The sequence below is a fragment of the Zeus faber genome (genome assembly GCF_960531495.2).
Source record: "Zeus faber genome assembly, chromosome: 20".
Lineage (NCBI taxonomy): Eukaryota > Metazoa > Chordata > Actinopteri > Zeiformes > Zeidae > Zeus > Zeus faber.
The window spans coordinates 20,241,511-20,266,896 of NC_137207.1; the positions used below are offsets into that span (position 1 = coordinate 20,241,511).

Sequence of the window (25,386 nt, forward strand, 5' to 3'; positions counted from 1 at the left end):
GAAATGCTCATCACACACAAACCAGCAATAAGTCTCAGGTTCACAGGCAGTGGTCTCTAATGGAACACTGTGTTCTGTGTGTTTGTGTGTGTGTGTGTGTGTGTGTGTGTGTGTGTGTGTGTGTGTGTGTGTGTTCTGTATGCCGTGAGATGTGTTTATTTGCCATTGACTGTTCTTACGGTTTGCGCAGACATTCTATGCATTTTCTTTGATTGTACTTCTCTGTAAAGCGCATTGTATCGCCCTGGTATGAAATGCGCTTCACAAATAAAGTGTGACTTGACATGACTAAAGCTACAGCATGGGTGGCGCTTACTCAAAGCTAAAACTCTACCACTAAACGCTACCAAAAGCTCGGGTTATAGGGTCCTATGTGCAGTCCTAGGATTGTGGTCCTGAAGCTGCAGCCTCCTCTATCGCGGCACGAACATGCTACAGCATTGGTTTGCTCACTTCCAAGGCTTCTTCAAACCTTTTCTGACTTTATTTAATGCTCGTGATTATTTTAAATAAAAACCAAACCAGGTTGATATTTGCGTCTTGATGTGGTGCAGGTTGTTAGATATCTCAAGCCGTCCTTCATCTGGTGCTCACGCTTTAAAGGATCCGCCGAGCAACTCATTAACTGCTATTGGCATTCAACCTTGCCAAGCCCTAAATGAAAGCATGACCTGGATAGGTGTCCCTGCGTGTGTGTGTGTGTACTGGATAGTACACTAAGGCGGGGCGGGGTTGTACTGCAGCACAGAAAGCGGTACCAGGAGACCCGCAGAGTTACCTGTGAAGCTTTTTGAACGACGCAAAGAGGATCTTTACGGACTAAGCGCTAAAAGGGGGTTTTCCATCATTTGACGGGTGAAATATACATCTATGATTCTAATATTTAATATTCAAAATCTTTATTCATCCTGTTGTATTGCGGTGTGAAATTATCAGTTATTTTCATGCAGGATCCAGAGAAAGCTGTGTAGAAGGTATAAAAATAAATGTATAAAAAAAATGCATAAAAATATAATATAAATATAGAGATAATATAGTCTAAAAAACAAAAAAGTATGTTTAATCCACCAATAATAAAAACAAATATAGCTGCAGGCAGCACTACACAGGGTCCAGTTTAGTAGTGTTAGGTATGTGTTACAGGTTCCGAGGTTAGTGGTTAGGTGATTATATTACATGACATATATGATGTGATCACTGCACTCCTGCTGTACGATTGGCTGTTTGTGTCACATGGTTGTTTCTTTGCTCTGTACGATTGGCTGTTCCTGTCACATGTTTGAATTGGCGTATTTCTAAAAGAAGAATCTTTAATTGCTCTTGAATCTTTATTTAAATAATCTTTTTTTTATTTTGATAGAGGTTTACGAAGGTAGTAGGACCATTTTAGTGGTGACTTTTTTCCTTGGATTACATTTTCAATAAGTAACGTTTCCATGAAATGTGAAAAACGACGTGGTGTGTCTGTGGGTAATTACCACGGCACGGCTTCTATGTTTCCGACGCCTCGCTGGATCTTGAACGCATCACTCACTTGTACATTGGAGTGGGCTCGACTCGACGCGGTCACAGGTTTTTGTGGATTACTTATTTTTCATATCTTTCATGAATTCGGCGAAATAATGGCGACCAAAGAGATAATATATCAATAGAACACATCCACAGACATCTACCAGGTACGAAGGTACATAAATATACACGTAAACGCAAAGTTTGTAATCTCTGACTACACTGTAAGCCGGACGCAGCGCCAATGTACATTCTGAATCAGAACCTGCACATTTATAGTAATAATATGATGACGTCATAAAGCGTCTTGCTGTATTCTGTATATCATCCCCTTCATTTAGTTTCCCAATAATGTCAATCAGAACCAGATGAATATTTGGGGTCAAAGTTGTTTGGTTTTTCACTAATATCTGCTCCGTATGTGGAACGATTTGGATTAAACTTAAACCACGAGCTCCTTGTGACATAGCGGTTTAAACGACACCTCAACCGTGTTCGTAGTTTCTGACATTGTTGTGCTCCAGATACTTTTAGCCGGTTTGGACATATTTTGGCATGAAATGCGTTGGATCGCGTCTCTTATATCAATCAAATTTGGTCCATCTTTCGCTAATTTCTGCTGCATATGTGGATCAATTTGGATGAAACTTCAACCACGAGATGTTTGTGACAGCGCGGTTCAAACGAGGCGTGAACCTTGTTTGTGTGTAATGTCGAAGTTGGTGTTCCAGATAGTTTTACACTTCAAAATTCTGATAATTTTTCCCCAAACAATAGCAATACGGGCTGGACCCCTCATCATTTATATATATATATATATATATATATATATATATATATATATATATATATATATATATATATATATATATATATATATATATATATAAATTTACACACACACACACACACACACACACACACACACTTACACATAATTTACACATATTGTAGAATGTAAAGAAGTATAAAAAGAAGAAATAGAAAATAAGAAGAAATTATGTATAGTCTGAAAGAAAAAGATGTATGTAGAATCCAAAAATGTTGCCCAATGTCCATTGTATGATATATAGAATACATGCTGTATCCTTAATAAACCTTAAAAACAGGATAATAACTTTAGAACAAGCATTTGCTACCAGTACCACAGGAAAGTCCTGGAATGGAGCATGTGAGGAGCCTCATTGCAGGAACATGCACGTTTCCCAACAGGGCTGATGGTCTTTCCAGAGAACAGCGCCGAACCCAGTTCCCTGGCTGGGAGAGCGAGCGTCCCCCCATGGGAGAGCCGTGACCGGCCAGAGGAATGACAGGAATGTGAAGAGCATGTAGACCAAGCCAATATTACACTCGGCCCTGATAAAAGATAAAGGACAGCACCAGCAGCTTCCTCCAGCGTGTTTTTGACGTTGTGTGAAAACCAATGAGGGGTGTCCGGGTGTCGGCCTGCCTGCTGTGCACATTGAAGTCCATGGATCAACAATAAAAAGTGCTGAAATTTGTAAAAAAAAAAAAAAAAATTATTAAAAAAGAAAAAAAAAAAAGAAAAAGATATTTCTTGGATGCTCTCAACATGATACGGAGACATTTTAAGTTGACAAAACCCTCAAAAATGTGTTTGAACACCATTTTCTTTAAGATGATCCACTGACTTGTGTAAACCAGTGTCAGCCTCACAACAATCTACAAAATCTCCCACCATCATTGGTGTGGTTGAGTATATATATTTTGTCTATAGTAGTATATAAACTGTATATTTGTACTAAATAAATGGACGATATATACATTTGTGATATATAAAAATACATTTGCTGCAGACCCTCCTGCAATCAATTCGAGGAGCCCTAGGGGGCTATGTACCCCCGGATAGTCATCGATGGTTATAATAAACAGTGTAACAACCTCCCAGCCGAGGTTACGGAATTCTATTTAATTCAATGGAGATTAGGCTGGTCCGTGTCGTTACAGGTGAGTACATTCAGGTTCGGGAAAGAAAAATCCTGTGTCCATGATTCTTCTCCAGCCAGGCACTGATCCAGCTGATGTTGCACAGTAGTTGGAGCTCTGGGTTTTGCCAATCACCAAATCCACTTCATATCCCCAGCAGGACTTTTGGACTTTTTTTAGACTGGACGGCCTAACTTTAAAACAAGTTAGAACAAGTAATATTACCTTAAAATGGTTTATTATTATTATTATTATTATTATTATTATTATTATTGTTGTTGTTATTAATAATAATAATAATAATAATAATAATAATAATAATAATAATAATAATACATTTATAAGAATTATTGTTATTATCGTAAATGATAATAATAATTATAATAATTATATATATATATATATACTATATATATCAAATGAATATATATTTTCTTATTTTTTTATTTCTATTTTTAAATAGCAGTATGCAGCAAACTGTATAGCCAGAATTAGCAGAATGAGTGTCTGTCTGTCTGTCTTGGTGTTGTGGTTCAGCGTAAACTGAGCGACGAGGCGGGAACTGGACACAAAGTCAACACAACAACGTCATCGTCCATATCTTCTTATCACGATCAACCGAAATGTAACCACGTGCTGGTACAATGTGTACTGTGCCAGTGCTATGTGTACTGTGCCAGTACAATGTGTACTGTGCCGGTACTAAGTGTACTGTGCCATTACAAGGTGTACTGTGCCAGAGCTATGATACTGGGGACAGATTGTAAACAACAATTCAAATAATAATAATAATAATAATAATAATAATAATAAGCGAATTATCGTCCAATTCCAGTCCACTCAGAAGAAGTACAGACACATATCATGAGTGGGAAGAGAGTACCACAACTAATGTACGTATACAGGTTTGATTTAACCTCGCGGGCTCACATCCACCCTAGTTGCCCGTGTGCCTCTGAGCAAGGCCCTCAACAGTGCATGTACCAACCTGCATGTAGTCGTCACAGTAGCGACCATCACATCACAGGAATCAGTACAGCTTTGCATGCTTATTCACTCATTTACACTTCACAATCTGCACGTGTGTGTGTGTGTGTGTGTGTGTGTGTGTGTGTGTGTGTGTGTGTGTGTGTGTGTGATTGTGGTTAAATGACTACTGACTTCTACTAGCCAAGATTTTCCTAATAGTAGTCGACTAGCCAACTTTTACCTTTTACCTATGTTGCGCTGTCATGTCGCACCGCCATGTTGCAGCGGCATGTTTCACCGTCCTGTTGCACCGTCCTGTTGCACCGTCCTGTTGCACCGCCCTGTTGCACCGCCCTGTTGCACCGCCCTGTTGCACCGCCACGTTGCAGCGCCATGGGGAGGGGTGTTCGGTTGGTTATGGTCTGCCACCTCGCAACCAAGTTCTATACACTGCACCTTTAATTTAATGAGGAGAATTTTTAAATATCACATAGTATCTAGAATTAAGATATAAAAGTAAATACATACTTAAATCAATCGTCTAACTAATCCAATAATGATTGTAAATCTGGTGACATTTAGAGCATGAGGGAGGGAAGCAAGGGATCACATGCTTGCTTGACCCCCTCCTGCATCCCAGAGGAGAAGCTTTCCACTCCACATTTGCTCTCATGAATACTCCATGTTGGGAAATCAAACATGGCTACCGTGTGTGTGTGTGAGTGTGTGTGTGTGTGTGTGTGTGTTTGTGTGTTTATATTTGTGTGTGTGTGTGTGTGTGTGTGTGTGTGTGTGTGTGTGTGTGTTTGTGTGTTTATGTTTGTGTGTGTGTGTGTGTGTGTGTGTGTGTGTGTGTGTGTGTGTGTGTGTGTGTGTGTGTGTGTGTTTTTGTGTTACTGTGTGTGTGTGTTTCTGTGTGTGTGTTTCTGTGTTACTGTGTGTGTGTGTGTGTGTGTGTGTGTGTGTGTGTGTGTGTGTAGTGTGTTTGTTTGTGTGTGTGAGCCAGAAGCCATTGGAGACACAGTGTCTACGGTGCTTTTCAAACAGTTTGTAATAGAGATGTAGTACAGTATGGAACTGAGACGCCTCAAGGTGACGGAATGCCAATCAATTCATTTTGACGATTACCTTAAAATGGTTTATTATTATTAATAATAATTAATTCATAATATTTATTGTCATTATTGTTGATAATAATTATTATTTATATCTTTATACAAAATGAATATATATTGTCTTTTTTTTTTATAGCGGTATGCAGCAAACTATACAGCCAGAATTAGCACTGAGTGAAATGTTAAAGCTTTTAAAATGAGTAATTACCCCAAATCCTGTCATCCAGCATTAAAGAAAGAATTAGAGTCACTTTGCGTAGAGTTATTGTACCATCATTTTTCTTGGCGATGCATCTTGTCCCAGACAGACAGAAGAATATATAGAAAGGAAGAAAGAAAGAAAGAAAGAAAGAAAGAAAGAAAGAATGGAAGGAAGGGTTCTGACTTCTTTCACCTTCCCAATGGGAAAATGTGTGTGTGTGTGTGTGTGTGTGTGTGTGTGTGTGTGTGTGTGTGTGTGTGTGTGTGTGTGTGTGTGTGTGTGTGTGTGTGTGTGTTGTGTGTGTGTGTGTGTGTGTGTGTGTGTGTGTGTGTGTGTGAGAGAGAGACAGACACGCAGACATGATGGCTCAGCACTGGCTGGAATGAAGACCAACACAAGGGGTGGTCCGTCTCTCTCTCTCTCTCTCTCTCTCTCTCTCTCTCTCTCTCTCTCTCTCTCTCTCTCCTTCTCTCTCTCTCCCTCTCTCTCTCTCTCTCTCCTTCTCTCTCTCTCCAACCCTGCAGAGTTGCTATTGTCCAGAGGAGCCTTTAGGAAAGCACTGACTGGTGATTTCTGGGTGGTTTCAGGTCTCAAACCATCTGAACTGGGTGGTTTGTGTTTCTGTATGTGTGTGTTTCTGTGTGTCTGTGTGTGTTTCTGTGTGTGTGTGTGTTTCTGTATGTCTGTGTTTCTGTGTTACTGTGTGTGTGTGTGTGTGTGTGTGTGTGTGTGTGTGTGTGTGTGTGTTTCTGTGTTACTGTGTGTGTGTGTGTTTCTGTGTGTGTGTTTCTGTGTTACTGTGTGTGTGCGTGTGTGTGTGTTTCTGTGTTACTGTGTGTGTGTGTGTGTGTTTGTGTTTCTGTGTTTCTGTGTGTGTGTGTGTGTGTGTGTGTGTGTGTGTGTGTTTGTGTGTGTGTGTGTGTGTGATTCTGTGTGTGTGTGTGTGTGTGTGTTTGTGTGTGTTTGTGTGTGTGTGTTTCTGTATGTGTTTGTGTGTGTGTTTGTGTGTATTGCATTGTATGGGGATGAAGAGAAACACTCAAGCAGACGGGGGACAGAGTCATATCAACCTGCATCCTTCAGTCAAATGAGGCGATGAGAGTGATGACGACTCGGTCAAATCAAACAATCTCAGAGCCTGGGGTCGTTCCAGCAATCACACAATCACACAATCACACAATCAATTACACAATCACACAATCACACAATCACACAAACACACAATCAATTACGCAATCACACAATCACACAATCACAAGCGCACAGGCCTTCACTGAGTCAGAACCTGGATCCGTCGACTCTGAAACTTGATTTGGGAACAAAAAGAGCTGAGATCTTCCTGCCGTATCCCAGCGATGCGGCTGAAAACAGTAAAAAAAAAAAAAAAAAAATTAATCCGAAAAAATGTTCGGAGAATTCAAAATTCATATTGAATGGGATTTCCAGTTGACATTCCACAAAAATTGTTAAGAATTACAAGAATTAAAATGATCCCCGTGAGAATTGTCCTCACGACTCAGAACGAGCGACTCTTCCGAGCCTCGTTCGTTCTCTTCCGGAAGTCCTCCCTCGCTGGCGAACGAAGGGTGGGAACAAAAAAATGCAACAGATCTTCTTCTCCGAGTGACTCGTCAGGAACCGAGTCTCAAAGAGGCTGGAACCTCCCGCCGCTGCTCTGCGCCGCTTCCAGCACAAAGAGAATTCCTCCGTCGTGAATCAGGGAGTAGAGGTCATTGACTCCGCTCCGAATTAGCACTGGGTCCTCTTTGACTCGGGGCCTTTCCCATGTTAACACACACACACACACACACACACACACACACGGTATATAACACACATCACACAACACACACATCACACATGCACTGCAGAGTGAAACATCAGATTGTTATCATATGCTTCCTGGCAATAATTTTGATTATGATATTATTTTGATTAATTTTTTCACATTAATGAAGAAAGATGGAAGAATGAAAAAAACAACAACAACAAAAAACCAAAACAACCAAATAAATAAACAACCAAAAAACAAACAAACAAACAAATAAATAGATAGATAAACAAATAAATAATAAATAAATAAACAAATAAATGAATGAATAAAACAAATAAAGCTTTTTGTTATTTTTATTATTATACGTTATTATTATTGCTATTACTATTATTGACAATAATAAATCATAATCATAATAACAGAACTACCTACCACGTACGTCAGCGCCGAGAGCGGTGGGCGGTGAACTGTGGACCCGGATCAGCGTTCACCCAAGACAACAAAAAGATCCCCAACACGCTCGAGTGACGGAGCCGTGACGGAACCCCGGGACCTTCAGCGCAATCCATCCAACACCGACACTCTCGCGAATTTCCCCTTTTGGGCGTAAAATCCCCAAAAAGCCAAAATCGAATTTTTATTTTTATTTATTTTCTTAATTTCCAAATCTATTCTCTGTGTTGTTTTTTGGCTTTGACCCCTCCGCCCCGACTCGCCCCGGCGGCCTCTCGCCGTGGCTTTGGGAGGGTTTGAACGTCGAGAGCGCAGGGACACGCTACACCTTGTGCGGGTGGTGTCCGGTTCCCGCTGCACCTGACCAAACGCTTAGCGCACCCCTCCGGGGGCCCGGGCGGGGGAGGGAGCTGAGTCACGGCAAAATAATATTGTTGTTAGTTCGCGGGGGCGATCGGTTTCACTGCGACCTCTGCCGAAAATAAACAGCGGCCCTCCAGGTCTCAAACTGTGCAAATGACTCATACGGGGGCTGGGAAAACGTTGAGGGAATGTGTCGATGACGCTTGAGCCGCTACGGACCGACCACGTTTTTTGGGTACAAATGCCTCTTTTTGAACGTGAGTCAGCAGGCGTATTTTCTAAATAAAGGACACAAACACAGCCGCAGCTTGGAACTGAAGGACGCTTGACACCCAACTGCGACAAACGTACGGAGGACAAAAGGGGAGATTGCGTTCATTCCTCGTGGAGAGTCGGATTTATTCGGGGGTTACGTCCGTCGAGTTTTATTTACTGGAGTTTGGCTTAAAACTAAGCGAATGAGTGCGTATATAAAATAATGACTTTTTTTAGGACGATAACTTTGGATGTCACCGTGTTCGCAATTAATAGATCTGTTGTTATATCAGTGAATCGTGGTTGATCCCATCCGCAGCCATGCATTGCGCTAACACACTTAGCATACAGCCCCCCTCCGATGTCTGAATACTGGACACACAGGAATAAAATTGATATTTACCTTGTCGTCTCAATCTGGGAAAGGAACACAAAAAGTGAATTTCCTTACCTTAAAAGTTACGTTTAATTAAAGGTGCAGTTGCTAGAATTTAGCAGCACCTAGTGGTGAGATTGCAGATTGCAACTAACTGAATCCCGTGACCCCACCCCTCCCTTTCCAATGACGTAAAGCTGTAAAATAAATATTAATTGAGAAAAAGAGGAAAAAGTTTTTTTATGGATTACACTGATGAGGTCAGCGTTAACTTGATGACGTATAAGTCACATAAACCTGTATCAGCAGTAACAGCAAGAATTCCTCAGTAATACTCATTTATATGTAGGGTTAGAATATCCACTCGTAGTATTAAAACTGGCCTGTTTTTACAGAACGACAACATAGCTTGGGTGTAAGCGGCTTCACTTCCCGTCACGTCGGTGATACTGCTGCGTATCATCATTTCGGCAGTTTGTTTTGGGAGGAACTGAAAGAGGGCAGGGATGTGCATAATGTGCATAATGTGCATAATGCTGTATAATGTGTATTATGTGCATAATGCTGTATAATGTGCATAATGCTGTATAATATGCATAATGTGCATAATGTGCATTACGCTGCATACTGTGCACAATGCTGCGGTCGGTGGCGGTTCCACGCTCTCCCGTACACAAGCAGATGACCTCACCGTTCCATGGAAAGAGAGGGGTCAGCGACGGGGGGATTTCCGAAAAGGAAGAGAACGAGAAACGGGGGAGTCAGAGCGAGTGTTTGGCTTTGACAGGTGGAGGGGGGAGGAGGGAGGGAGGCCCGCAAAGCAAGGGTTCTCAACCTGGGGGTCGCGACCCCACATGGGGTCACGCGGCATGCAAACAGAGTCACAGGACACTTCTACGACTGATTTGTTGACGTGATGTGATTGATATATTTTTTTTATATTAAATGAAGTTGAATATCATCTTTCATTTCTGTGTGGTGGCTTTTTTTTAATTGAACAAAATTAGATTATATATTTTTTGAAGATAACAGCTCACAGAAACATGAACAAACAAAATACAAATGTATAAATACAAATTGAAATGCTAATAATTATGAATGACCGTCTGTATATGTATGTGACAAATAACCTCTTGAATCTTGAATCTAATAATTATATATAATATGACAAAGAGCGGGTCATGAATATGAAAATATGATTGAATAATTCACCGTATAAAAGAAACTGGCAAAACATCCCAGGGGGCTTATTGGACGGAGCTTTTATCCGATCATTGACAATGAGAATTATCATCAGGATTCAAATTTTTAAGGGAGCGAACGGATAACAATACTGCTATCTGGTGGCGCAGATGCAGAACTACAGCTACAACTGTTTTAATGCTGTTTCTGGAAACAAATTTTGGATCTTTTCAACAAATTCCTCCCCGGACTGAAGATTTTGGATTATACTAATCGCTTTAAAACCTGAATAAAGAAAGGAATGAAGGGAGGAATGAGGGGAGGAATTAAATCCTTGTGGAAGGAATAAACACAAACACGGGGCCAAGGTCAGGTAATCAGGTAATGGCTTTATATTCCCTTTAAATTACAATGATATATCGATAACACACATATGCATAAATTGATTGATCGTTTTGGGTCAATAACACTCATTAAACAAAACAAATACGCGGCGTTTAGTCTGGATGTATAAAGGACACTGGTGCAGGAGTGCTCACTGTATTGCTATGACAAGGACATTGGACAATAATTTAAAATCAAATACACACAAAAATGTCAAAATCCTGTCGCGATGAAACATTCATAATTATTTTCTTTTCCTCAACACTGTAAAAATACAATTTGCTGTAATGTGATTTATTTTGCTAATCTGCAGTGATTTCGTTTGGCAACTCATGCACCTCAGAGCCTCAAACTCAAGGACCTGATCTCATCTCAAAACCTCCAGTTCGAGGACCTGACCTCGTCTCAGATCCTCAAATTCAAGGACCCGATCTCGTTTCAGGTCCTCAAACTCAACGACCCGGCGTCATCTCAAAACCTTAAATTCAAGGGCCCGATCTCATCTGAGACCCCCAAATTCCAGGGCCTGATCTCATCTCAAGACCTCAAATTCCCGGACATGTTCAAACTCGCCCGTGTGAGATGTTGTGTTTTGATATTCCTTTTCAAGGAGAGCAGCAAACAAGAAGATTTGAATGTCCCCGAAAAGCCTTAATACCGGAACCCATTTCAACGTGCAGGTTCTTTCCCTCTTTTACCACCAGGTCGAGCCCATTGCACAAAAAAAAAGTTATTGCACAAAGAATTCAAGTAAAACCAAAATGCCACTTTTTTTTAATGTCCTGGAAGTTTTCAAGCACCGTCTTCAGTTTCCTGGATCGCAGAGTTGTCAGTTCTTAAAGGTGCAGTACGTATCTGCAGCATGTCAAGGTCAAATTCCACCAGAAGGATTGTTTTCTTTTTTTTTTTTCACTTCACATTCCTATCGACATGTTTACGCGCCAACTGAAGTCAAATCAAATCAAAAATGAGTAAAATAAATAAAATAAAATGTGAAATCAAAAATTAAATAAAATATGAAATAAAAATCTAAATAAAATATGAAATAAAAAATAAAATAAAATAAAATATGAAATAAAAATCTTAAATAAAAATTTTAATAGAAATGAAATAAAAAATAAAATATGAAATAAAAAAATACCTAAATAGGACGTGATGTTGATCAGTGAGGCTAAAATGGTCTCAAGTTGTTCAAGAATACCATCATTCTACCCTTGCAAGACAAATCTTATGTTTCGTAGCATATTAAAAGGAAAAACATGTTATTTAAATGAATGTGAATGAATACACATATTTAAAATACATTATTATATATCTATAAAAAAGATTTTAAACACTTTAAAAGCTTTTTCTCAACTGGACAGATATATATATATATATCCTCCTGTTTCCATGCACACCGTGTTCCGGCCGTTTTAAAGGCATAAAGGGAGCGTCCCAAATATCAACAAACTAAATAGAAATATCACTGTCTACCTTGTTCATCTGGATTCATCCAGGTTAATGATCAGTATTGGTGCATCCCCAATTAACACTGTTTAATTAAAGTTTTCTTTAAATCAGAATAAATACAATCATTAAATAGTATCTGACCTTCATCGTAAGGGTCGAACGTGATCCTCAATAAAGTGTAAAGTAGAGCAGAGCTCCTCTCGTAAGAAAGTAAAGATTTAATTTTTAAATGGAAAAGTTGTATTTTTTTCTATATATAATAATGCCTCAAGTTGCAGGATGAGATGTCGGTGTGTGGGTGTGTGGGTGTGTGTGTGTGTGTGTGTGTGTGTGTGTGTGTGTGTGTGTGCCCACGTGTGCGTGTGCATGCGCGTGTGTGGGCATGTGTGCAAGTGTTTGTGTGAGTGGACGCGTGTGTGCGTATGCGTGTTTGTGTGCGTGTGCGTATGTGTGAGTGTGTGTGTGTATGCGTGTGTGTGCGTATGCGCGCGTGTGTGTGTATGCGTGTGTGTGTGATTGCGTGTGTGTGTGTGCTTGTGCGTATGTGTGCTTGTGTGCGTGCACTCCGGCGGGGCTCAGAGGTAGAGTGTGCGCGTTTAGGAGCGTGGTAGTACCAGCACCCTCCTGCAGGGGGAGCCGTGGGCGAGGGACCTCGGACGTCGTCGCGACGAAGCTTCTCAACGGGAAATAATAATAAAACAATAATAAACAATAAACTGAAACGCAATGATTTGACGGTTTATGGATGAAATGTAAATATTGCATCAGCACAGAAAGATGTGTTTGGGGGACGGGTGGGGCGGGTGCGTCGTAATGGGGTTAAAAAACCCTCAATTTCACGCCTCCGTTCACATCTTTGGTCGAGACGAACTGAAGCAATTTGGAATGAGGGCTTTTTGTTTGGTGTCGTTCGTCTCCATCTCTATCGCATCACATGACATAAATAATATTATTTTATTATTATATTGTTATTATAATATTATTATTAAAGGTTATCGCTGAACTAGAGCTAATTCCACACTGTGGAATTAGTCCTGGAACCAAATGACTCATTTAACAATAAAAACCTGAGAAACGTATTCCTTCATTTTGACCCTTTTTTGGGGGAAGTTGCTGAAGGTGCTTGTGGTGTTTTTCTGTCGTTGCTTCGCTCCCAACAATTAACATCGCTTGTTGAATTTGTAACAGGAAGGAGTCGAACTGCGCCGTCCGACCCCGAAACCCCCAAACAGGAAGCTGTCAAACTGTGCCGCCAGACCCCGAAACCCCCAAACAGGAAGCTGTCAAACTGTGCCGCCAGACCCCGAAACCCCCAAACAGGAAGTAGTTGAACTGCGCTGTCTGATCCCGAAACCCCCAAACAGGAATCAGTCGAACTGTGCCGTCCGACACTGAAATCCCCAGACAGGAAGAAGTTAGACTGCGCCGTCCGACCCCAAAACAGGAAGAGTCGAACTGCGCCGTCCCACCCCGAAACCCCCAAAAAGGAAGCAGTTGAAGTGCCCCGTCTGACCTTGAAACCCCCAAACAGGAAGCAGTTGAACTGCGCTGTCTGACCCCGAAACAGGAAGTAGTCAAACTGCGCCGCCAGACTCCGAAACCCCGAAACAGGAAGTAGTTGAACTGCACTGTCTGATCCCGAAACCCCCAAACAGGAATCAGTCAAACTGCGCCTTCCGACACCGAAACCCCCAAACAGGAAGCAGTTAGACTGCGCCGTCCGACCCCAAAACAGGAAGAGTCGAACTGAGCCGTCCCACCCCGAAACCCCCAAAAAGGAAGCAGTTGAATTGCCGTCTGACCTTGAAACACCCAAACAGGAAGCAGTCGAACTGCGCCATCCGACAATGAAAACCCCAAACAGGAAGGAGTCGAACTGCGCCGTCCGACCCCGAAACCCCCAAAAAGGAAGCAGTTGAACTGCCCCCTCTGACCTTGAAACCCCCAAACAGAAGCAGTCAAACTGCGCCGTCCGACCCCCAAATCCACAAATAGGAAGCAGTCGAACTGTGTCATCCGACCCAGAAACAGGACGCAGTCGTACTGCGCCGTCCGACACCAAAACCCCCAAACAGGAAGCAGTCGAACTGCGCCGTCCGACCCCGAAAACCCAAAACAGGAAGCAGTCGAACTGCGCCGTCCGACACCAAAACCCCCAAACAGGAAGCAGTCGAACTGCGCCGTCCGACACCAAAACCCCCAAACAGGAAGCAGTCGAACGGCGCCGTCCGACCCGGAACTGCTGCGTTGCATAACTCTGATCCTGGTGAAACTTGAAATAACAAACAGATGAATCCACTCGGTCACAGCGCGGCTGCAGTGTGTTGGTGCTACGCTGGGGTGCGGTGAATCATGCCAATGCGGCTGCGGACCATTGATATCCGTCCTCCTCGCCTCCATCTCTCCCTCCGTCTCCCTCCGTCTCCCTCCGTCCCTCCATCTCTCCATCTCTCCCTCCCTCCCTCATCTCTCCATCAGCTTCTTCAAGCCGCCCACCACGTCTTCTCCGCTGCTCCACGGCACCACCTTGGCCTTGACGCCGGCGGGCTGGCTGCGCTGCATCTCCGTCAGCAGGCGGTGCATGGGGAAGTCCCGGCGGGGGAACAGGGCGTCGCGGGGCCCCAGCGCCAGCGACGGGCAGACGTCGTTGGCGCCGTCGCCCACGTAAAAGACGCGCTGGAAGGGGGCGCCGCCGCGCTCCTCCTGCCGCCGCGCCAGGTAGTCGCGCAGGATCACCCGCTTGCACATGTTGTCGGGGCAGCTCGGGCAGGAGTGGGCGTGGTAGGGCAGCAGCACCAGGCGCCCGGCGGCGTCGAAGCTCGCCGGGTTGGTGAAGACGCAGCGGAAGAGGTGGCGCACGCCCGCGTGCCGCAGCCACGCCTCAATGAAGTACACGTTGGCGTCCGACACCACCGCCAGCTCGCAGTCCTGCTGCCGCGCCCGCAGGAACTGCAGCAGCGCCGGGAGGCCGGGCGTGGCCGGGATGCGCTCCACCGCCTCCCGGATGGAGGCTTCCGCCACGCCCTGCTCCGCCATCCAGGCCAGCACGCGCTGCATGTGCTCGTTGTAGTGGCCCTCGCGGTACGACTCCGTCAGCGCGTCAGGGAGCCGCCCGCCCGGCGCCGCGCGCACCACCGCGTCGTCGCTGCTCTCGTTGATGATTGTCTCATCGAAGTCGAACAGCACCAGGAAGCGCCGCTCGGGTGGGGGAGGCGACGGGGCGGGGCCCGATGGAGCGGCCATGTTGGAGCTGTGGTGCCGGGGGAAGTGGACGGTGCCGCACCCTCTCCTGCAAGGAAAAATAAGGCTGGGTCAGTATAGGCAACACCACCCAGCATTAATTACAGCACCCAACTTTATTTTCACCACCAAACTCTTTATCTGCACACATCCAACATCTTCCTGGTGGGAACACCACCCCACACCACCTGCTACTACCGAAGACCATCTGACAACACCCCACACCACCCAGCTTTAAATACACCACCTGACACCACCCAAATGTATTTACACCACCCGATTTTATCTTCATCCTCAAGCTCTGCACTGACATCTTCCTATTAGTAACACCACCCCACACTACCTAACAACACCCAACACCACCTAATACCACCCAACACTGCCTAACAACACCCAACACCACCTGATACCACCCAACACTACCTAACAACACCCAACACCACCCGAGACCACCTAATACCATCTAACACTACCTAATACTCAACACCACCCGACACCACCTGCTACCGCCCAACACTACCTAATACCACCCAACACTACCTAAACAACACCTGCCCCACCTAATACCAACCAACACTACCTGACACCACCTGATACCACCCCACACTACCTAACAACACCCAACACCACCCAACACTACCTAATACCACCCAACACTACCTAACAATACTCAACACCACCTTATACCACCCAACACTACCTAACACCCCACACTACCTAATACCACCCAACACTACCTAACAACACCCAACACCAACTGACACCACCCAACACTACCTAATACCACCCAACACTACCTAATACCCAACACCACCCAACACCACTTAATACCACCCAACACCACCCGACACCCTGCAACCTCAAGCTCTGCACCGACATCTTCCTGGCAGGGACACCACCCAACACCCCCAGATCACACCTGACACCACACAGAGAAGCAGTGGCGGCCGTCATCTCCTTCAAGGCCTTCAGTGAAGCCATGTCCCAGAACCAATGAAGATGTGTCTTAATTATTTGCATAATATATACATACGTATATATCTATATATTTTTTTGCGTCTGATTCATCTCTTTTCTGTCGTTATGGTGCGAGCGCGACAGAAGCTCGGGTCGGGGAGGCTCGACCGGCCCGCGTGACAAATGTTTTTATCCAATCAGCTTTGTTCCTCCGCTGGGAATCCTGGCCTCCTCCGCGAGGACGCTGCTGCCTGAGGGAACGGGGGTTTGGTTGAGATGGGTTTTGGATTTGCAGCTGGGGACGTATTCTTTCACAAGACTCAACCGGGCTGAACCTCTTAGGTGCCTTTTTTTTGCCTGCGGCTCGGGGGGTTGCGCAGTAGGATGAGGGATGGGCTTCAGGAGAACTTCCTTCCTTCCAAAGGCACGGAATATGCGGCCGTCAGCTAGAACTTGTTCGGTTCTGTTATTACCGGGAAGCACGTTTTTTTTATTATCTGGAATCATCTGTAATAATTTTTGATGCAACAGTGAATATAAATATGAATGTACTGTGGTTATGATTATGTGGTGAAATAGTGTATATGGTATAAGAATATGAGAAATCCCCAGTCCATGTCCATATACGGTCTATGACATCATGGCAACCTCACGCCTTGTGCTCGCTAATGATAATAAAAACATATGATAATTCATAAAATATGATGTATTTCACGGCATTAGTATTTTTTTTTTTGTACACTCCTACTTTTTGGAATTTGCGCAGTAGATCCAAAGCATGATGTTGGCTACAGCAGGTTGTCCGTAGGGAGCGGCACAACGTCCTATTTCTAGCCTTTTGTGTTGGCCTGCACGTAGCCCAATGATCTAATTTGTGGAATTCCACAAGTGAAAAACCTGATCAAATGCCCCGTTAGCAACCCTTTTATTTTGGTAATATGAAAATGGCATGGGAATAGTTTTTTATATATATATAAAACAAAGCCCAAATAACATATCACATTCTGTTATAGCATTTTTAAATTCAGGAAAACCTTGTATTTTATTATTATTATTTTATTTAAGACGACAATATCAACACACATAATGCATGTCAACATATTCTAAAATGATACGTTTTGCTTTCGTTTGGTTTTGCCTCTGCAATTGGATCTGTGGCTTGATGACGTAGTTGTGCAAGGCTGCAGGTGGTGTATTATGGTGATTTGGTCGTGGGACTTTGAGGCGGTTTTGCGGGGGGGGGGCAACGCCCCCTGGAGGCCGTGGCCTGCACCTCGTGGCGATTACGCACATTTTAGTATTTTTGGTATTTTTGGAGCTTATTGTGCGTAATCACCGGGTGTCATGACATTTCACTGCATATATGTATGACTGTATGTATATGTATATGTATGTGACAAATAACCTCTTGAACTTGAACTTATTGGTATTCGGTCGTGGGACTTTGAGACGGTTTTGCGGGCGACGCCCCCTGGAAATGCGCCGCCCGCGACTGGAGAGCAGGTACGACAAGAGGAGGGTAACGTATCCCTCTCTGGAGGACGGAGGATTCTCAGGGTGATGAAACCGTTGTGACGCATCTTTTCCTCTATCGGGGTTGGTCCCTTCTGGGAGGACACACACTGCACCACTCGCGCACTGCACCACCCGCACACTGCACCACCCACAGCAATAAGTACCATATAACTATTCAGAAATCAGGCACTGCTAGTAACTGTGATGCCTCTCTCCCTAAAAATTGTAAAAAGTGGATTTTCCTAAACCCAAACCGATGGAAATTCACCTAATTCCCATGTTGTCTATTACTATTTGGATGGAAACAGAGGATTATAAAAATTATAATAATTATTAAAAAAAAATGATAATCCCTAGACGGATTACCACTTGTTCACAACTCTGTCGCTAGAATTTCAACAAAAAAACAGAAAATAAAGAACATGTAACTCCGGTTTTAGCTACACCGCATCGGCCCCCGGTGTGTCTTTCATTTTACCTGTTTATGAAGCTCAAAATGGACTTTAATGGCCTTTATATTTGATGTCCCAAACCGAGCCCCAGGGTCTTTTTAAATGTCCCCACAGTTCTCCAGAAGGAATGTGGGGAGGCAGCTCTTACTCACTACGCCCCAAAATATCAGAGATGGAGGCTCTGTGGACATCTTTAAAAAGCATAAACATACATACGTACATCTTTGCTCTGATTTTATTTTTGTTTGGTTTGGTTCTTTTTCTCCTCAAATGTACTATTCATTCACTTTCAATAATTACTGTAAATTATTAATTCCTACATTTCTGTAAAGCACTTTGAGATGCAAATGTTGTATGAAAGGTACTATACATATAAAGATTATAATAATAATACTAATAATAATAATAATAATAATAATAATAATAATTATTATTATTATTATTATTATTATTATATGAATGCAATTCAGCTTTAAAAAGGTGAAGATACATTTACCACTATATTACAAAAAATAAGTTTGAGGACCAAAAATAGATGTTGTCTCCTGTCACGATGAGGAAACTAGATTTATTTTCCAGCTTTCACCTTTCTCCATAATTGAGTAGAACATTCAGCTTTCTCGGACGAGTGTGAGCAGGTGTTGCACAGCCCCAGGTGAAGCAGACACAGCGCTGGGTGGAGGGTCAGCGTGTACGTCAGAGAGAAGCATCCGAGTTATGAGACGAGATGTTGTTGCTTAGTGTTTTCTGGCTTACTTTAAGCTTTACTTCTAGGTTTACACCATGTGTCTATCAGTAGGTTATTGTTGTGTATATATATATATATATATATATATATATATATATATATATATATATCTTAGGTTTATTTTTATTGTACACTTAATTGTACACTGCATTTTCTTTTTTGTATTTATAATATTATAATGTTATTAATTACTGTATATCATGTCATCATCATTGCCTATTTTGATGTAGGGTGCTGTAAATGTATCTCAATGAGGTATCTATCCATCCATCCATCAATTATCCATCTATGATCCATCTAACCATCCATCCATCCACCCATCTATTTCTATCCATCTATTATCCATCTATTATGCATGTATCCATCTATCCATCTATCCATCAATCCATCCATCATCCATCATCCATCCACCCATCATCCATCCACCCATCATCAATCCATCTATCTATAGCTAATGTGACTAAAATCGTTTTTTAGGAGTAAGTAACATCTACCTCTCAAGTTGAAGGGACGTGTAACTGGAATTGTTCACTGTTCGGGTCAACAAGGGAAGCGAAGTGTTTATGGGAAAAAAAGGAGTCGAGATTTCAACAAAACAAAAAGAGAAACTACACAAACAGGAAGCGGAGACACTCGGCTGGCGCAACCACGGGCCACGTCGCATAAACACCTTGAAAACTGCACGCGGGACGGCAAAAACAACACCACGTCGCAACTAGTCGCTGTGGCATTTCTAAACATTTGGGGGCCCGCCGGCCGTGCCTCTGAGCGGAGCCACATTGACGGAGGAGATAAGGTGCAGCAGCTCTGCACGGGGCTTGCTGTAACTTGAGCGAGGAGGTGGAGTTGGACGTTGAGGCGTTACATCACTGCATATCTCTACCGAAAGTTGAGCAGGAGTGTGTGTGTGTGTGTGTGTGTGTGTGTGTGTCTAGGGGTGGGGGGCTGGGGTGGAGTATGGAAACTCTCTTACACCACAGTTCTCCTCACAACTCATTCCTCGAACAAATGCTACTGTGACATCTCAAGTTAAACAATATAAGGCAGGCTAAGCATGGGGAGCGCGGCCGGCAATGAACAAAAAATAAGAAAAACATGTGAAAGGTCCGACTTCACCCTGCGTCCAGTTTGGGGGCTTTATCATACATCATTAAAGTGTCAATCCATGAGAAGTGTCAATCCACCCGTCTTGGGCGGATTTACAATCGCAAGTCGCGGCGGACCCCGCCACCAACCGTGGACAAAGCGTAGAGAGGAGCACATGCGTAACGCAAATATGCTGAATGGCGGTTTTTCGTAGCACGATGAAGTATCAGAGATATTTAATTGGAAAAAAAAAAAAAAAAAATGTACATAATAATCTCACGGATTTACACTTTAACCTCGTTGTTTACCAAGTCTGTTAATGAAGGTGATTCAGGAGCGTGGCCTGCGTGCAGCACCACCAGAAGGCAGCTGACCATCCAATATAATCCCCCCCCCCCCCGCCTGCGGGAAACCACCACCACGCCGGGTGCAGTGTCCTTGCGTAACGCCGCGGCTCTTTAAATAGTGTCGGTGACGGCGCGGGGGCACCGGGCGCTGCGGGATCCGGTTCGCACCGGCGCCTCGAGCGGCTTTTCGCAGGACGCGGTGCCCGGCGCAGCGCGCGCGCGCATGCGCACTGCGGTTGCTGGGTGAAAAATGATCGATTGGAATGAAAACTGCTGTCATTACTTCTACAAGGAATATTGATTATATTGTCACTTTGAGTTCAGTTGTTCTGTATTAAATATTACATGAATTATATGTATATATTACATGATCACAGTATATGCGTCTTCAGGCAATCATATCTTATTTTAATGACAGGGAATAGTCATGTTTTGTAGGTATTTATTGGAGGTCTCGGGAGGTCCGCGCAGGATCTGCGCCTGCGCGGGGCAGCAAGACACACTGCCCGCACCGCGTCCCGTGTGAAGGGCCCGCGGGGCCCCTCCAACGCATATTAGGACAAACCGTGTCCCCTACGCTCTCTCAATTTAAACCCGCGGAGCCATTTGTGCGCGGGAGGTCCCACACCGGGCCGGGTGCCATGGGCTGCGGACGACCGTCTATCCGGCCCGCGGCCCGTGGGACACAAACACATCACGGAAGACCTGGACGAGGACATGGAAAGATGGATGCTTACCGGTGGTGGGCCCACGGTGCAATGGTGAGCCTCAGGGCTGGAGGTGCCCGGCTCTGTGCGCCGCATCCCTGTGACGCGGTGAGATTCTGGAAAGGACACTCCCACGGAGAGAGGGCATTCCCACCGCTCCGGACGGGGGGGTACGCCCAAGATGGCCGCCGCGCACTGCCAGAGACGGGCGGAATGGACGTCGGTTACGCTGCCGCCGGTTCTCAAAGTCGGCCATCTTGGCTGTACCAATTGATGACGTCAATGGCGTGTTTACCGTATGCCCTGTTTGGTTCTAGAGGGACAGTGTTTTTTTTGGGCTGAAAGTATAATTTAGAAAATAAAATCCACATAATCAACTTAAATATTTTAAATTGTTATTAATAATCATACTAATAATAATAATTGTCATTATAATATCATAATAATATTATAATAATAATAATAATAATAATAATAATAATAATAATAATAATAAAAAATGTGAATAAGAATTCAAAATACAAATCAACAATTTAGATTTAATTGAATCAGTGCTGCATAACGGCACTAATTGTCAAATGCTGATGTAACAATTTACAGGCTTTAATTTGTGAACATATGCAATTACGAAATCTTTTTTAAAAAGATGCTGAATAGGATGATAGCTCTTATAAAAAAAAAATATATATATATATATATATAGATGACAAATAAGTCAAGATGAGATAAGTTGCCACATAACTATATTTCAAGGCTTGGCAGGTTTAAAATGTACTGTTATCTTATCGGCAGCCTGATTCAGGGTATTTGCGTTGGTTGGGAAACAGAGCCCTATTGTATATGCTTTGTGAACAATACCTCAGTCAAGGGTATTATGACCACATTATGACTACAGTTTTCCACAAAGAATAACCACAGTCATTTTTGATTATAATGGAGCGTTACACTGTTGGAATTATTTCGATGAGGACGTTGACAAATTAAAATGCAAAAAGGCCCAAACACACTGAAGTTCATGGTTGTGCATGTGTCTAACCAGCCGACCATACAAAGTCCGAAAGGAAGGATTTACCTGAAAAGCTCAACATTACACTGTCTTTCGGAACGGAAACATACGGTGCGTGTATGTGAAATGTATAATGTCAGAAGGGAATCTATGTGCTCCCATCGCTTCCTCCCCGAAGTGTTGATCTATAAATAAATGGAGGGATTTGCGAGTCAGCAGCTGTGGGAAGCAGAACATTGACGTCTGTTTCACGTGTCATTTGAGCGCTTTACCAGAGGCCACGCTGAGAGAAACGCTGCCGAAGCCAAAAGGAGCGCCACATCCACACAACAGATATGAATTATGGCGCTCCAAAGTCCTCTGCCCAAGAGGGAAATCAGCTCATTCAATCACTGTTAAAGCCAGAGGCAAAGCTCCAGGTTTAAAAAGTTAAACACTTTCTTCTTCCCACGTTCAGCTTTATAGCGCGAGAGTTGTGACGTCACAAAGGGGGAATTCCCCTCATTACGTTTACATGCGTTTCCATGACGACCGGACCTCTCGCCGCCTCACTGTCTCGACGTTCCGATATGAAACATCTTGGGCAAAATTTAGGATGCAAAAAGCGGGAGATTCTGTAAACCGTTGCCCAGAATTTTCCACAGAATGTAAGCACAATAACAACAAAGCGATTCCCAATCGAGTGAAAACTGTCGGAGAAGTAGAGCGGGGCAAAGTTTTGCAATAATAGTAATAAAAATAATAATGATTAAAAAATAATAATAATAATAATAACAATAAGAATAACAATAATAACTATAATAATAGTCATAGTGAGCATAATAGTAAATGTGTTAACTATTAAGATTGTCTGCGTTGGGTGGATTCCACAACAAGTCCCATAATTCCATTAAAATCAACAACATTTCCATAGCATTTTTGCTGGGAAAGGCGGACCCTGCCACCAACAATGGAAACAGCGAATACAGGAGGACGTGCATAATGCAAAACACATTGATTGACTGTGTCTTAAAAAAAGTTCCAGCCCAGGTCTTGTGGGCTGTTCCCGCTATGCAGTGGTTACTACCTACCGAGAGTGCTCCAAGGAAGGACAACCGGTGAACCGGTGACAGGGTCATGGACGCCCAAGGCTCATTGATGCAAGTGGAGGGTGAAGTCTAGCCCGTCCTGCCTTATCCCACAGCAGAGCTACTGTAGGACAACGTTTTGAAAAACTGAATGTTGCTATGATAGAAAGGTGTCAGAACACACAGTGCATGGCAGCTTGCTGCGTATGGGAGCGCTCAGAGTGTCCATGCTGACCCCTGTCCACCACTGAAAGCTCCTACAATGGACATGTGAGTGTCAGAACTGGACCATGGAGCAATGGAAGGAGGTGGCCTGGTCTGATGAATCATGTTTTCTTCTTCATCATGCAGATGTGCACAACTTTGTCTTGTGATCGAGAATCTCGCAGTGTTGTGGTTTCACACTACATGACCAATCGATGGCCATGGGTTCACACATTTCAAGATCTATCACCAGGAGGAATCCCCAGACGAGTCTGTCGTTGGGGGAAATGACATCGGAAATGAAGCGGGACAGGATTATTCATTTTTCAGTATATTCTTTATCACTGTAAAAAAAATAATAGAATAAAAGCAGAATTTAAATAAGAATTGTATTGAAAACCTAGAGGAGAAAAGTAAAATGGGTATGCGGTGTGTTTCTGGCTGCTGCTGCTCCCGAATATTATGTTATATTATTATGTTATCGGCGGTGGTTTTAATGTTGTGGCTGATTGGTGTGTGCGCTCCGTGCACTCCATCACTGGCACTGACCTCATCAATCGCTCTATCTCCCTCTTTGTCTTATGTCTCGTATCACAATTGCCCTCGTCTGTGTCACATCATCTCACTTTTCTCCTCCTCTGTCTCTGTTCTTCTCAGTCTCAGTGCATGACGTCAGGAGGGCTCTGATGCAGGTGAACACCAGGAAAGCTGCGGGCCCAGATGGCATATCTGGATGAGTACTGAAGACCTGTGCTAACCAGCTAGCTCCGGTGTTCACTACAATATTCAACATCTCCCTGGCTGAATCAGTGGTCCCGTCCTGCTTCAAGAGGTCCACCGTCATTCCTGTCCCGAAGATCGCCTCTCCTGCCTGCCTGAATGACTACCGTCCGGTGGCTCTCGCCTCGGTGGTCATGAAGTGTTTCGAGAGGCTGATCAAGGATTATATCTGTGCCTCCCTCCCCCGCACCCTGGACCCGTTGCAGCTCGCGTACCAGCAGAACAGATCCACGGATGACGCGGTCTCCCAGGTACTGCACACCACGCTCACACACCCGGATGGCCGGAAGGGGGCCAATGTGAGAATGCTGTTCATCGATTATAGTTCAGCTTTCAATACCATAGTCCCCACCAGACTGGCTGTCCAGCTGAAGGAGCTCGGATTGAATACTCCGCTGTGTGCCTGGATCCTGGACTTCCTCTCAGCCCAGCCCCAGGTGGTTAGGGTGGGGAAGCACATGTCCAGCTCCCTCATCCTGAATACAGGATCCCCCCAGGGCTGCGTCCTAAGCCCTCTACTGTACTCCCTGTACACACATGACTGTGTGGCCAGGTCCAGCTTCAACACCATCATCAAGTTTGCTGATGACACCGTTGTCGTGGGCCTGATCACCGACTGCGATGAGAAGGCCTCCCGCGAGGAGGTGGCTGACCTGTCACTCTGGTGCCAGGACAACAGCCTCCGTCTGAACGTCAGCAAAACTAAGGAGATGATTGTGGACTTTAGGAGGGGATTACAACCGAGGACGCGCACGCGATTGGTGATTAATGGGACGTCCGTTGACAGGGTGAGCAGCTGCAAGTACCTGGGAGTCCACATCACAGAGGATTTAACATGGACTTTACAAACAGACACTCTGGTGAGGAAGGCGAGGCAGCGTCTTTACCACCTCAGGCAGCTGAGGAAATTCCGGGTCTCGGTGAGGATCCTCAAGTCCTTCTACTGTGGCGCATTGGAGAGCATCCTGAGAGGCAACATCACTGCCTGGTTTGGGAACGGTACTGCTCAGGACAGGCGGGCCCTGCAGAGGGTGGTGCGTTCAGCTGAACGTACCACTGGAACTACCCTCCCCTCCCTGCAGGACTTATACACCAGGAGGTGTAGTAGCAGAGCCCGCAGGATCATGAAGGATCCTCATCACCCCAACAACGGACTGTTCCAGCTGCTGCGTTCAGGCAAGCGCCTCCGCAGCCACACAGCGAGAACAGAGAGACTGAGACGGAGTTTTTTCCCGCAAGCCAAAAGAAGTGTCAATGCTGACCTCACCAGGGGTCCTCACTGAGCCAGAGACATAG

General features: G+C 44.2%; 1 protein-coding gene across 1 annotated transcript; it reads right to left on the bottom strand.

The window, feature by feature from the left end:
* Positions 1–14,419: 14,419 nt before the first annotated feature.
* On the bottom strand, positions 14,420–21,321 carry LOC307245469 (putative phosphatase phospho1). The gene is made up of 2 exons (XM_080021050.1): positions 21,064–21,321; positions 14,420–15,270 (listed from the first exon to the last, which is right to left on the bottom strand). The coding sequence occupies exon 2, from the start codon at positions 15,222–15,224 to the stop codon at positions 14,445–14,447; it is 780 nt and encodes a 259-aa protein (XP_079877176.1). The 5' UTR covers positions 15,225–15,270; positions 21,064–21,321; the 3' UTR covers positions 14,420–14,444.
* Between the last annotated feature and the right edge of the window lie 4,065 nt (positions 21,322–25,386).